Source organism: Cadophora gregata, assembly GCF_030347475.1.
Source record: "Cadophora gregata isolate MNR1 chromosome Unknown scaffold_8, whole genome shotgun sequence".
Taxonomy (NCBI): domain Eukaryota; kingdom Fungi; phylum Ascomycota; class Leotiomycetes; order Helotiales; family Ploettnerulaceae; genus Cadophora; species Cadophora gregata.
Genome location: NW_026695931.1, coordinates 2,393,773 through 2,407,469, shown reverse-complemented (window position 1 = coordinate 2,407,469; position 13,697 = coordinate 2,393,773). Strand labels below are relative to the sequence as shown.

At 50.0% G+C, this 13,697-nt stretch overlaps 5 protein-coding genes across 5 annotated transcripts; 2 read left to right on the top strand and 3 right to left on the bottom strand.

Moving 5' to 3' along the window:
- Positions 1–156: 156 nt before the first annotated feature.
- ONS95_014301 (uncharacterized protein) lies at positions 157–2,226 on the top strand (the record flags this gene model as incomplete). The annotated part of the gene is made up of 1 exon (XM_058507960.1): positions 157–2,226. One exon carries the CDS (start codon positions 157–159, stop codon positions 2,224–2,226), a length of 2,070 nt encoding a protein of 689 aa, XP_058357131.1.
- Positions 2,227–2,269: 43 nt separating this feature from the next.
- Positions 2,270–3,376, bottom strand: ONS95_014300 (uncharacterized protein; the record flags this gene model as incomplete). Its single annotated transcript, XM_058507959.1, has 2 exons — positions 2,270–3,012; positions 3,129–3,376. The coding sequence occupies 2 exons, from the start codon at positions 3,374–3,376 to the stop codon at positions 2,631–2,633; spliced, it is 630 nt and encodes a 209-aa protein (XP_058357130.1). The 3' UTR covers positions 2,270–2,630.
- Positions 3,377–3,484: 108 nt separating this feature from the next.
- ONS95_014299 (uncharacterized protein) lies at positions 3,485–4,245 on the top strand (the record flags this gene model as incomplete). The annotated part of the gene is made up of 2 exons (XM_058507958.1): positions 3,485–3,694; positions 3,751–4,245. 2 exons carry the CDS (start codon positions 3,485–3,487, stop codon positions 4,207–4,209), a joined length of 669 nt encoding a protein of 222 aa, XP_058357129.1. The 3' UTR covers positions 4,210–4,245.
- A 525-nt stretch (positions 4,246–4,770) lies between these two features.
- Positions 4,771–7,717, bottom strand: ONS95_014298 (uncharacterized protein). Its single transcript, XM_058507957.1, has 3 exons — positions 6,242–7,717; positions 5,421–6,195; positions 4,771–5,370 (listed from the first exon to the last, which is right to left on the bottom strand). The coding sequence occupies exons 1-3, from the start codon at positions 6,670–6,672 to the stop codon at positions 5,113–5,115; spliced, it is 1,464 nt and encodes a 487-aa protein (XP_058357128.1). The 5' UTR covers positions 6,673–7,717; the 3' UTR covers positions 4,771–5,112.
- Positions 7,718–10,361: 2,644 nt separating this feature from the next.
- On the bottom strand, positions 10,362–11,995 carry ONS95_014297 (uncharacterized protein; the record flags this gene model as incomplete). Its single annotated transcript, XM_058507956.1, has 3 exons — positions 10,362–10,904; positions 10,953–11,569; positions 11,629–11,995. The coding sequence occupies 3 exons, from the start codon at positions 11,993–11,995 to the stop codon at positions 10,362–10,364; spliced, it is 1,527 nt and encodes a 508-aa protein (XP_058357127.1).
- Positions 11,996–13,697: the final 1,702 nt, after the last annotated feature.

Genomic DNA, 13,697 nt, shown 5'->3' with positions numbered 1-13,697 from the left:
GACAATTCGAGCATCAAGGAATATTTGCAACGGCGCCAGCATGCTTGATCTCAATTCTCCAAGCTCCTCTCTCTCTTCCTCTCTCGACCTCTCATCCTATAGTCCTTTGCATTCATTATCATTCCTCGTCTTTACACCTATAGTCTACCTATCATCATGGACATCCACGACGAGCTCCCTGCGAGCCTGGAGGACTTACCAGCATCATTAACCAGGACCTGCAGCATCCCAGATCTCACCAAGCTCTTCAAGAAGCCCAGATCTACACAGTCGCAGTCGCGTGCGGACTCACGGCAATCCGCAAACTCCTTCTCCGATAACAGCCAAATTCTGTACATGGCGGAATCCAAGAAACCGAAGTCGAGAAAAGGTCGCCAGTCCCTGTCGTCCATTGGCAACGGCGTTAATCGAAGATTTGATGGCTCGCTAGACGAGAGAGAATGTACGCATGACGCCGGTAGTTTGTCGTGGGATGTCATCGATCAGGAGATTTTCGAGTGGCAGTACGTCTGCCAAACTGGGCGGCCATACTGGTGGTCTCCGGACTCGAAATACACAAGATTGAAGAAGTACCAGCCTAGATTGATGAATGAACCTAGTCCCAGATTCTGGATGAGAGAGCTTGATGGCCGTCCAAAGCCTGCATACGCGGAGAAACGTCGAGCTGTGTCCGACAACTACTTCTGCGACCCGAAAGCCATCAACGACCTCGCTCATCTTGTTGCTATACAACTTCTCGGCGCTTGCTTTACCCTTCCGCCAGATCATATTCTGGGTGTTCCATCCCCGAACTATACCATAGACAATACACGAGTTGGACTCCCAGATCCTCGAATGATCAGCTCATTGCGCATGCATACGCAATTCAGATATTCTCCGAGCTTCGGACATCAAGCGCGGAACACATCTCCAGTCCAGGCATGGCCTCGAAGTCTGGGACGACCATCGTTCGGCTTCCCGTCGCCGATTGCAGATATTGGAACCGCGGCAAACAGGCGAGGAGAGCGACGGCGTACACTTAATGTAACCGACGGATCAGGATCTGTTGGCTCATTTGACAGTGACGTGGACCAGTTTGCTCAGTCATGCAGTAGTAATGATGGATTGGACCATACGGAATCGACAAAAGTGCATCGGTCAAAGGGGGCATCATACCCTGCGCAGACACATATGGGACCGTCAAACACAACAGATCCAGTACCGGGACATGCTAGAAGGCGAGTAAGCAGACGGCGCAAAGACGAGGAAATCAAAGGATCGCCCGAAGCAGTGCCAAAGACCAACTACCGTTTAGAACCTGTCATCCGATCCGAACCTCATCACGTCTTCATACAACCTGTCCGCGAACTGGTTGTCAAGAGATGGGCTAATTTCAAGCGTCGATTGAGTGGCAGCTTGCATTCAGCTTTGCCAGCAAGAAACTCCGACGATCGAGAATCGAGCTCCGATGTAGGCAGTCCAGCAATGAGTAATGATGGAAAGATTCGACGGCTCAGAGCGCAGGAAAGAGGCGAAATTCACAGCTCAGATGTTGAAACAACACAGCATTTCAATACGCCAACGAGTGGGATTCTTGCAACACATGAGGGTGTGAGGACTCCAGATCGAATTCACGAAGCAACGATCAGACTTTCAAACCCCAGCATTGCCGAAGCTGCCCTCACCGCTGCCGAAGGAAGAATTTCGCAATCGCCAACAAGCTTTCGAAGCAGGAAACATGTCTCGCCCTCAGAATCATCTCTTCATCCCCTTGGCTACCATGATTATACGGCAGGACAGACACTCCCAACTCAATCGCGGCCAGTTTTTCCACTCTACTCTCCAGCCAGGTTCAACCCACCCTTTACATCGAAATCATTCTCCTCAAGAAGAAGACCGAATCGAGAGCAGAGGAAGAGCAATCTCTCGGAGATGTTTACAGCTGATGATGTTCCGGGTTCTGGAGCAGTGGACCTGGCTGGAAGAGGGATTTCCCGTGCGCCAACTACTGCCAACTTGATGCCGTCTGAGGAGACGAAGCAGGTGATTGATATAACAACTGCGTCTGTTGTTCTGTTCCGGAAAGACCCAGTTGTGTCGTTCAGACCAAGAATGGGAAGAACAAGCACCAGTGGCACTCAGATCTTTACTCCGGGGGATAATAGCATCGAACTCGATGGTTTACCTGTTGGGCCACCCGAAGAGACGTGGATGAGACATGGAAGGCGAGAAAGGACGTACCTGTAGGGACTGTTTGTCTGGCTATTCCGTACTGTATATATGGAGCTGAAATCCGGGCTGCTGGAGAAGATTTGGATTACTCTAAAGAGCTTGTACTAGATTGACATACGGGTATTTTCCACTGAAACATGCCCTCAATATGATGCCGGAAAAAGGAAATGTTGGTACAAGTCCGACAACCAGAACGCCGCCTGTTTGATGTCTTATCCCCTTACGCCGTGCTGTTAAACATCATGAATCCACCTGTCTTTTTACATCTGGGAATTCCAATCCTCCTTCTCTTTTGGGCAATATGGAAGGTGCCCTGCTTCTTCAGAAACCTCCTTTTCGAGTGCGACACCCTTGAACTCGCGGACCGTCGAACAAGATCTCCGGCGATAGAAACTCTCTCCAAACATTTCGCATTACCCTCACGAAGCCTCCCCATTCTCCCCTTTCATCCCAACCATCTCATATTCCCCCGCTCCATCTCTCCCCCTCCCCCTCCCTCTCCCCCTTCCATACCCCATCTCCTCATCTCCAGCGCCCTCCCCAGCCACAGGCGTATCGGCCGTCGTCTGCGCGGCACTTCCTCCACCAAACGTAATCGGCCTGAGCTCCCTCCACTGACAGGCCCACACTCCGAGCGCGGTCATCATCGCTGTGCTGCCTATCTGTAGCAGCCACCAGAGCAGGTTCTGAGGGATCGAGTGCGAGTAGAGGGATACGATGAGGAGGTGGATGAAGTGCAGCGTGACCGCGAAGTCGGGGACCAGTTTACTGCGGGAGATGAGGACGAGGATGCCGATTACGCTGGGGGAGTTTGATGTTAGCTTAGACGAACTTTACAATCTCAAGTTCCAAAAACCCAAGAATATCTCCGAAGCCAGCGCGAAGGAGACTCTAGAGAGAGAGAGAGATAAACCTACCCAATCAAGCTATTCAGCAGCCAAACCAGCCCCAACATCCACCCAACCGTCGTATCGCCCCTCAAACTCCTCCAGCTGAGCACCAGATCCAGACTGAAATGCTTGCCAGCCACCAGTGCCGTGAAGAGGATCAGGACCGTGCCGGCGACGTACCAGAGGGTTTGGAGGAGGAGGATCTGCGAGAGGATCTTGAGAGGGGGGAGTTCGGTGAGTGCGCCTGGCCGTGGGGGGCGGCGGCGGCGTGCCATTGTTTTTATATTTCGTAGGTGATAGGATTGGTGTGGGAAGTGCTATTGTAACATTGTTGGATGTGGTGTGTTGTGGGGGAATGGTATGTTGTCAAGAGATTGGTCGCGATGCGATGGCTTCTTGGTATGATAAGAGTTGCCTGCTGGGGAGGCCAGAGTTCTGACGGATTGAGTTGGGCGGTGTATTCTGCCGTTTTGTGGAGGCGAAAGTCACTTGGAGCTTCAGAGCTTCGATATCCGCAAAAGGTCACATCTCGAGACGAAAAGACAGCAATAGGACTTCCTCGACCGCCTTTCTCTGCTCGAATTGACTATTGGGTAACTGATCTTCTCGCAAACATATCTTACAGTACAAGAACTAATTCTCCACACAGTCACCAACTTGCATACCTCCGCAAATCAACCACAAACACAACCCCTCCCCTCCCAATTCAATCCAGCATAACAATACCCATATCGTCCTCGAAATGGGCCTCTTCACCTCCTCCACCCCCTCCCTCCCCCCACCTAAACTCGCCCCCGACGGCACCCCCATCGCGCCGGACCGCACGCAGCGCGCGAAATGCTGGGAGGCGCGCGACGCCTACTTCAGCTGCCTCGACAAGAACAACATCATCGACAGCTTGGGCGCCGACAAGTCGAAAGCGGATAAGGCGTGTGCGGTTGAGGGGCGAGGGTTTGAGGGAAACTGCGCGAGCAGTTGGGTGACGTATTTTAAGAAGAGGAGGGTGATGGAGTGGCAGAGGGAGAAGACGCTGGAGAAGTTGACGACGGAGGGGGCGGTCAAGATGCCGGGGGAGTTGGCGCCGCCGAAGGCGCCGGGGAGGAATTGAGAGGTTTGGAGATTAGAGCAGAAGGTATGTTTGGGATGGGAGGGTGGGGTGTATTACATCTCGGGACCTGTCAAGGATGCAGCTAGGGACATTGGACAGATGGGAGAGGATTGGATGAATGGATCGGCTTGGGGAACGCCGAACAGACCTCTGTTGAGGTTTTGGCAGAAGCAGTTATATGAGGTGGATGTATGAGTGTTGGCAAAATGTGCATATGGGACGGAGTTGGGGCTGGTATTATTAACATGAAGACGCTCTCCACAATATCGAGTACTGATCAACATTCTGTTAATCCATTTAGCACTGAGACAGTGGCATTGTGGCGTGGCTTTACAGGTATGTATGCAAGTCACACAAAAGACAGCTTGAAATAGCAAGAAGTGCAAGTGCCAAGGATGTTGATAATGATGAAAACTACCCTGCTGGGGGTCCCAGTCGGCTGAAGGTTGTTCTCTGGATGGGAGGAGAAAGATGGTATAGCGATGAGCTGGTTTACCTCCTCAGATATGTTCGATATGAGATTCCCTAGTAGGCCTCACCCGTGTCTCACTACAATGTGCTCAATATCACTGGTATGGGGAAACGTGTAGTTGTGATATATTCCATTTATAGCAGCCCATAGCTAGCAAGTGATCTAGCTAGCAGTCCATAACAGATCTGCATACAAGTGCAGAATATCATCTGAATACCAATGCAAAGACCGACGACATCCGCAATAGCAAAAGCGGTATATCTTCGAAAGCCACGAATGTACTTCATGCTCGAAGGCACTTTTCCTTTTCGTTTCCACCAAATTCAATAACTCCCCAACCCCGATTTTTGCCAAGAATCAATCCGCCAGAAAGCACCCTCCAACCAGCCAAATAAAACAACGCAGAAAATTTCCGGTGAACAGAAAAATGATTACAGGTCACTCATAAAACCGCCGGCTTGAGCAAATCTGAGCTGATACTCCCGAAGGTCAGCCCAATTTCTCAACTCCTCTTCCTCATCGACTTGTCCATCGCCATTCTCGCTTCGACAGCCAGGGCTAATGCGCTCAAGCTTCATCAAAACATCCAGGAATCGTCCAAGGTACTCTTCGGATTTGACGGCGATAGGGCCCTTGCGACTATCAGGAGTCTCGATCAAAGTAGAAGCAATCTGGCGAATCTTGTTGATCTGTGGCACTATTAGCACGAATAAAATGACTCAGGAAATGAAGAGCTTACAAAGCTTCCACCATTTGGTTCCATATTGACTTGACTGATGCAGCCCAAAACCTTCAAGAGGTCCTTGACAATACTCTCACGCTCCAGAGCAACATTTGTCTCCTCGTAGTGACTAGTAGGAGATTGCTTTGGGAGCATTCCATCCAATCCAATGGCCATGACACCTGGAGAACCCATCTGCATCGCATCACCGGAGCTGTTCTTGACCTTTTTGTAGGCATCGAAGAGGTTACAGTACTTGTCAACAAATGACGACCGTGTCCCAAGTTGACTAGCATATATGTTGGCCTTTTGAATCTCAAATTGTAAACGACGGCGCTCATCAGGCTTTCCGATTGACCACTGATTTGCATCGCTGCCGTTTGATCTGACACCTGGGTACTCCGTGTTTGGTGGGTAATATTGGAAAGCTGACTGCTCGAATTCTCCTGGATTTGAGCCAGGCTGAAGCATCAACTCCTGTGGGACAACCTCCAAAACCTGCTTGACATTTCGAAGACATTCCTCTAAGACTCGCTTTTGACGACTCCAGTCAAAGACTTCGTCGATGCCATATGCAAGCTCCATGGTGGACAAGGGAGTGACAGTCTTGTAAATACGAACGTTGAAATTGAAGCCGGTGATCTTCGACAGAACTCCAGGCGGTTGTGCATCGACGTGATCCACGAAGATATATTCATCGTCAACCTCTATAGGAAGAGGAGGGTATGGGTTATTGGTGGTCGGCGGGGGTATCAACAGCTCGCCGAAGGTAGCACCAAGCTGCTGGATGGAGCTAGTAAAGTTAGCACTGAAGTAAATAATGGACCGGATCAACTTACATGATGCCAACAAACATAACCCAGAATATTCTTCTGCCAATTTCTTGCCGGATGTAATCAACCCCAGTATTGACACCTTGCATATTATTTTGATCGGCTCCATAAGCACTCGGAAGTCCTCCTACACCTAACTCAGCATCCTTGACCTTGTGGGCACCAAGAACTCTGATAATGGTCAAGCACTCCCCAAAATACAGGCGAGTCTGCTTCCATTGGAAAGTGTATGCGCCAGCCAGACCCAAGAAGTAGCTCGTCGCCGCATCATAGACAGACAAGTCTTTGTCCAAGTATCCAGGCCCCCGCGCCGCAATAGCAACTTTGTGGCATCGCTCAACCAAGCTCATAGAATTGGGGAATAGGTGTTCTCGGTGTTGGGCCTTGAGGTGGAGACGGGGCTTTCGAGGGAAGGATGCGACCAGAACACCAACCATTGACGCCAATAGCGCTAGGAAGGAGGGGTTCTTCAGATCTTCTCTGTTTAGGAACGCGGCGCGAAAGGAGGGCTCGTGTGGAAATGGGCAGAGAGGGTGGATATAGGTGAAGAAGTCGTCAACCAAAAGCTCAAGAGTTGAGAACGGGCAGATCGATTCAGCATTGAGGACCGCATGGGTGGAGAAGGACGCAAGCGTAGCAGCGACATTGCCAGGAGATGTAGGAGACCCGAAAGTCGCAGCCTGTAATGATTCTCGTGCCTTCTTCTTGATCGCCTCGGCGTGTCTATTCGGTGGTCCTCTTCTTTTGCTTTGACGATCGAAGGTACATGGAATATCGAGGGCGGCGCAAGCACGACATGGTGGTCCAGACTCGTCGCACTGTGAAATTTATTGGTCAGATATGTACTGGGGAGGGTATATTCGGGATGCTGCCTACCTTGACCTTTCTTGTGCTGCAAGAGTCGCAAGCTTTGCGCAGACGGTTTCCCTTATGGCCCTTGCCTTCACCACTTGTAGATGCGGGGGATGGGGCAGGCAGCTGGACGCGCTGCTGCTGTTGTTGCATATCCTCTACATGCCCGTTGGAGTGTCCATTGGCATACGATTGCATCTGCTGTTGAGCGGACTGGTCATATTGGAAAGCTTGCTGGCTGGGCAGACCGTGCGCCGAGAGGGAATGTGGATCGTTACCATGGAGGTGACCATTTGCGCCGTTGGGGCTGGGAATGCGAATACCGCCATGCGATTGTTGTTGCGATTGCTGTGGATGATGTGGATGAGGGTGGTGAGGATACGAGCTGCCTTGGCCCGAGTATGCAGACATGGTGAGCTTCTATATGGGTGCGCGATCGAAGAGGTATTGGACGTCGGCAAGAAGTCGGGAAAATCGTGGTGTTGTTATCGGGATATTTGCGATGGAGGGGAAGGACGCTTTGATGCAGCTGGTGCAGCGGTAATGTAGGATGACGTAAGCAGCGGCGTGCCTCGTTAGAGTCTCGTGACTCGGCTTCACTTGAGACGACCTGACTCCCGTCTCTTGGCCAAGAAGCGAGAAGTGACAAAACCCGACTGAAGAAGTTGAGGCGAGGGAGAGCCGCGGGTGAACGTCGTACCGTGGAATCGAACTCGATGGGATGGATGCAGTGCGGAGGTAAGAGGCTTAAGTTTGAAGGCGCGGAAGATGGAAGATGGAGGTGGCGGGCTAGCAAAGTATAAGAGGACGTCAGGGCCTGCGTCTGGGTCGGATTCTTTTCCTGCCTTTAACTTTGCTTCAATTCGGCTGTCGGCGTGCTTGACTCGTCCCACGGGGCACCTTGGAGCAAGAGAAGCGATGAGATGAGAGGATCAGGGCAGGGCAGAAGAATAAGTATGCGAACGGAGGCCAGCAAAGACGACACCGCAACAGAGACGAACGTGAGGTTCGGCCAAGACTACCGCTTTGCCTGCTTTCGATCTCAACTGGGTCAAGTCCTATCAGTGCAAAGTTTGATGTCGACGATCGTGGGTCGTGTTGGGCAAGTAAGTAATCTTGAGTCGCGACGCGGCTACTGCGATGTGGGCGGATGGGAATGGATGGCGACGGTCTCGACTTTTCTGCTGCGAGTTTGCTGAGTTGTCCACTTCTTTCGATAATTGATCTTTCTTTCCTTCAAATTCGTCGTCAAGCTGCTTTCTTCCTCGTTCAGATGCTCGTTCCAGTCTTGTTGATTGTCGTCTCTTCTAGTTTTTCTCTCTGCAAGCTGGATCCTGCATCTGCATCATGCGTCTTTTCATTCCAATCACAGGAGCTGGTGGGGATACTATGTACTCTCCCCAACGCTGCCCTCTGCCCCTCTTCCTCTTGTCCCCTGTTCCTGTCGGCCTTATTCAACTGCACAGTAGGGCTAGGACAGGGTACGGATTGCGTTGGTCCCAGTTCCAATCCTGTGGCTCGGTGAGACAGAGCAAGCCAGTAAATGTTGTGGGTTGTGGCGCAAGGCGACCAGTGGTAGGAGCCTTGGGTGTCCAGGGGAGGGGCAGCAATATGCAAACATGGGTTTGATAGACGATATTCTTTTAATGAAGGGTCATCGTTTATCTACGGATGCTGAATGTGGTCGAAAATGTGTTACAGCTATTCTCGGTTCCGTATTTTGGGCATCATATGGAGTCCGATAGTAAGATTACCCTGTTCGCATGAATTTCTACCCCGTCAGCCCTGTATTGTTTCCATTGCACAGTAACCCTGTCGTGCAGCCCTACATTTGTTTCGAGAAGGATTCGATGCTAGATGTCTACGGTGCCTTGAGTGACAGAAGGTGAACCATGCATTGTATCATTGCTCTGCATGTACTTGAGCTTGCAGATATGGTCAATTCGTTATCGAATGGCATAGCCACAACTTACGCCAATTTCGATTGCCATAACGTAGCAGCTACTGGGCAATCGCAGCATGTACAAGGTATTATATTGTGGACCTGTGAAGCAATCAGATCCAGTGGCTGTACGAACAGAATACATGGCTCCCTCCCAAATGCTGGCCGCCGGGGTGTGTGGCACGAAAACCAATGCAGAAAGACATCATCGTAGGGTTGTATTTAGAGTTTGCGCACTGCATGACAAAGTACATAAGCTACATGAAAATCATCAGCCAAAAGCGGTGGTCCCTCCTAAAAGGGTTCCACGAGTCAGGGCCATGTTGCGGTAGCTGCATGCTCAAGGGTTCGGCCTTTGACGGACTTCTAGCCGAGACCATTGGATGTTTGAATATCACGAAACGACGTATCTGGGGAGAGCTGCAGATGAGAGTGAGTGAAGTTGAAAAAGTGCACTCTGTGTTCTGGTCAGGAGTTCAATGTTATATCACAAAATCTGCTCTGGAAAGTTATTTTCTAGTGAAGAGTCAGGGCAGCGCATAACTTTGGATTAGAGTTCAACCAGAAGCATCTACTGCCATACTCTATCCCTGCAATCCTTTCCTTCGATCGATAGAGATCCTTCCATGACACCTTCTAGCTCCCTTCTAGAAGGATTAGAAACGTGAGAGCTTCATCTTACCAAGGTCTGGGAAATGCCCTTGTTCAACGGCTCCCACCCAATCTCCTGGAATATCCAGGCCTCCTTTATCTACCATCCTATCTCGTTCGAGCACGGGTGCAATCTCAGCCACAAAAACAAAGGAGTTTCTTCCAACTCCAGTAAGTCACAGGGTCGGCAGTCCCCCACGTGAACGGAATGGCCGACGGCCAACGTTCCGGGTCTTTTGCAGGGCAGAGCTTTGAAGCAATGGCGATCAAGGGTACCTTGCTGGTCGGAACGAAGCGGGTTAGGGTCATCTTTATTTGGATGACAAGCATGGGACGAGACGGAGCCGAGTCGGTGCTGTTCCCAAAGTGCAAGACGGTGAAGGAAAAGAGCCGGATTCAATCTTGAAAAGGGGGGAATTGATCCGTGATTCGGGGATGTCACCGAAGTTCTGAACTGGTAACAGTCAAACGGTCCTTGAGGCCAGCTACTACCCAGTTATTTGCACGGAAAACCGTTCATCCGTTCTCTGGAAGCGCTTGATTCTATGGCATGTTTCTATGGCACTCCTTTAATCGGCAGGCAGGCAGGCACGCCTAAACAGGTATGCACAAAAGAATCGCAATTCCAAAATCAATCTATTCTTCGCAGAATGCCATCTATTCAAACTCTAAATACGAGCCTCATATCTTCGATTTCAACTTTCTATTTTTTGCAAGTCTGGCGGAGGTCAACAGCCCTCCTCCAACAAGCATGACAGAGCCAGCAAATAATTGAGCATACTGAAACTCTCCATTCTTCTTCTGGATCAACTGTCCAGCAATAGGCGGTCCAGTCAGCACCGCGAAACTCACAATCGTGAAAACCATACCCATCCTCGTACCCGCCATTTGCAAGTTTGTCGTCAGGCTACTCAATGCTACCGGAAACAAGCTCTGGATCGCAGCTCCAGTGACCCCATAAACCACTGCCCAGCCATACAGTCCTCCTCGTGAGTCGACAGCAATCCAACAAAACACCAATGTCGATGTCAGGAAGACGGCCAGAGTCAGAGTGTTGATTGGCCCGCAGTATCGATCCGCGACATAGCCAGGGATGATGCGACCGAATGCACCTAGACCATTCATCACAATCAACAGGTTGACGGATTCCTTGTACGGGAGACCGATTATCGATCGTGCGAACGAGCCGATATAAAAGAACGCGAAATACACGCCCCAGAAAACCTACGCAGTCAGTACTCTCGACCGGTCCAAACATCCGAAGTCACTCACGAAGAACATCCCGATAGCGAACAACACATAGGGCAACTCTTTGAAGCTCTTCCAGTCAAGCAAAGCACCGGTCCTTCGAGGCGGCATACGTGGTTTGATGCCAATGTTGCAAACAATCAGACACGCGAGCTGGATGAATCCCAAGGATCTCATCGTCCACGCAAAGCCCACTCGAGGAAGCAGCTGCTGGACCATGGCCGGATAAATCATACCACCAGTGGCACTACCCGCCGCACCAATCCCAAGTGCCAATCCCCTCTTCTTGCTAAAGTACGTCGAAAGAAGCGACATGGCCGGACAGAAGAGACACCCATTCCCAAGACCCATACACACGCCCTGCGCGAGGAACAGCTGCCAGTAAGTCGTGGACAGTGACGCCATGAAGATGCCGAAGACGCCTAGAAATGACCCAAGCATGAAGATGGGACGGAAATATCCTGCGTCTGTGAGGCGGCCTGAGAACGTCCCGATGAAGAACAAGAAGAAAATCTGCATGCTCCCTACCCAGGAGATATCACTAGGTGGGCGCTTCAAAGCAGTGACATAGTAAGTCTGGAAGACGCCAAAGGAATTGATGAACCCCCAGGTATTCATAATAACCAGATGGTTGAGGGCAGCTACAGACATCAGGTCAGTTATTGAAATGCTGGGAAAAGCTGGAGTGAGGAATACACACCTTGCGTCCATCCGACCAAACCACCATCAGGCGGTGGCCCTGGATCTTTCCAACTACTCTTCGTGCTCATTCTCGTAACTGGCCCTCCTTTCTCTGCACCCTCACCCGCACCCGCCCCCGTACTCTCCCAAACTGCATTCCTCTCAGCATTAATCCCATCCGGATACGGATCCGCCTGGCCCCTCTCAGTCAGCGTCAGTTTCTTCTCCATTTCCCCTCCTCCCATCTCCTCATCATCGTGATCACTACTATCCCGTGCGATGTCGATATCGTCGGATGAGCTAAGCGACGGGCGAATGGATTGGCTCTCGATGTCTCTGTTGAATGTATCCGCGGAAGATTTCAGCGGCGGTGGGACGCTCGTCATGATTGCATTTTCAATATTTTGGAATATGAATAATGATTTTCCGCGCGTAAATAATTAGGTGAGTCGAGAAGTCAGGTGAAGAATTGACGTCTTGGGAAATTTCTTAGCTTAGAGTTTTTGAAGAGTGGGAGGTGGGAAAACAGGGTGCGTCATGCACACTACATACCTTGCGGAATAATGTCTGTTGATCAGGGGGAGTTGAAGAGCCGCTCTTTGAACCCGAAGCTATCAACCTTCCTTCCTAAGAAATCAAAGAACCCGGCTCAAAAGAATCAATCATCAAGGCAAGATAGAGCAGTCCTAATATATAAGTACACCAAGCAATGAAGTAAGATGTAGGTCTCTATGCAGATGATAAATCAAACAATGACTCAAGACTCAAGACTCCAACATGCCCCAAGCCCCTGACACATAAAAACTGGAAGATCACATCCCAAGCCGTCCATTTTGCAGCTAGCCAACTTCCCCTCGGTTATGGGAATAAAGACTGTTCAAAAGATGTCTCCGGGCGGAACCAGATTAGCTCACTAGCCACATCACAGCGGACGCGGACTTCCGACTCCATATTCCCTTCACACTAATGGGCTCGATGGGGTTGAACAAACCGAAATCGTTTGCGCGTATAAAATCGAGTTCTAGAATTCTATGCCACAACATAGCATAGATGGGAAAAGCTTGTACCTGTGCTTACTTACATCTCCTCTGTCCTCGGCGGGGAGTCACATCTCCATATTGCATATGTCTATTACATCTGGTTGGAGCATAAATACAAGCCGTGAAATGACCTGCACCTGCCCTGGGCAAAATTTCCTCCTACGAAAACCAGCAGCGCCTCTTACGAATAATGAAATGATAGAAATGCGAGTTATAGTAAATGTACGGCACAGCCCGCTAGCTGTTCGGGTGCGTGCCGAGTTCCGGCTTGAGTGTTCTCGGATGTGATGCATGTAAGCAAGTCTATCCCGATGTCGCATGGCGGGGTATTTGCAACTAGATAAGGGAGAAAAATACATACATTGCCGTATACAACTATTGTCTTGGACTTGCTTACTTACCTACTGGAAACTCTCCCTTTCTTGTTGCCTTTTTCGAAATCCTTAATTCTCAAGAGAGAAGAGTTTTGAGTGTCGTGAAGCGTTTTTCCTTCTTTTTGCCTTCACTCGATGAGCTCAAGTACGCTGCACCTTGTTCCCGAGAAAGGAATATCGAGGTTCCATAGAATTAGGCCCGGTACTGAAATGGATGAGTAAGTACTTGAGCTGGCCTGTTAGAAGGAGTTGCTTGCTCGTAGTGAAGGGCAGGGTGCCTAATAGTTTGTTTCGTATTGTAAGCTACCTTTCCGGAGTTTGAGAAGACCGGATGCCATTGCACTCATTTCTCTAAAGTATTGTGTTCGCGTGTGGTTTATTACATTTTCCATTGAGCAGCAAGATTATGCTGTCTTCAGTATATCTCGAGAATGAATTTCCTTTTTGACTATTGTGTTTCATTCTCAGTACATGAGCATTGAAACCAAGAGAAATTTTGAATCCCAAGTACCAGGTCTCTCATCTTATATCTGGCCCATATCTGTATTCTCCAGCTTCAACCTGGAGCAATAAGAGAGGATGTAACTCCAATGGAATATAAAAGTGAAAGCATCGAGTTAAGAAGGAACAGAAACGGCAGATGCGACATGTCAATATATCCTCCTGAAAGCACA

Coding starts and splice junctions, on each gene's coding strand:
- ONS95_014298 (XM_058507957.1), bottom strand. CDS start 6,672: ATGGTTGGTGTTCTGGTCGCATCCTTCCCTCGAAAGCCCCGTCTCCAC. Junction 6,196..6,241: donor GTTATGTTTGTTGGCATCAT/GTAAGTTGATCC, acceptor TAACTTTACTAG/CTCCATCCAGCAGCTTGGTG. Junction 5,371..5,420: donor AACCAAATGGTGGAAGCTTT/GTAAGCTCTTCA, acceptor ATAGTGCCACAG/ATCAACAAGATTCGCCAGAT.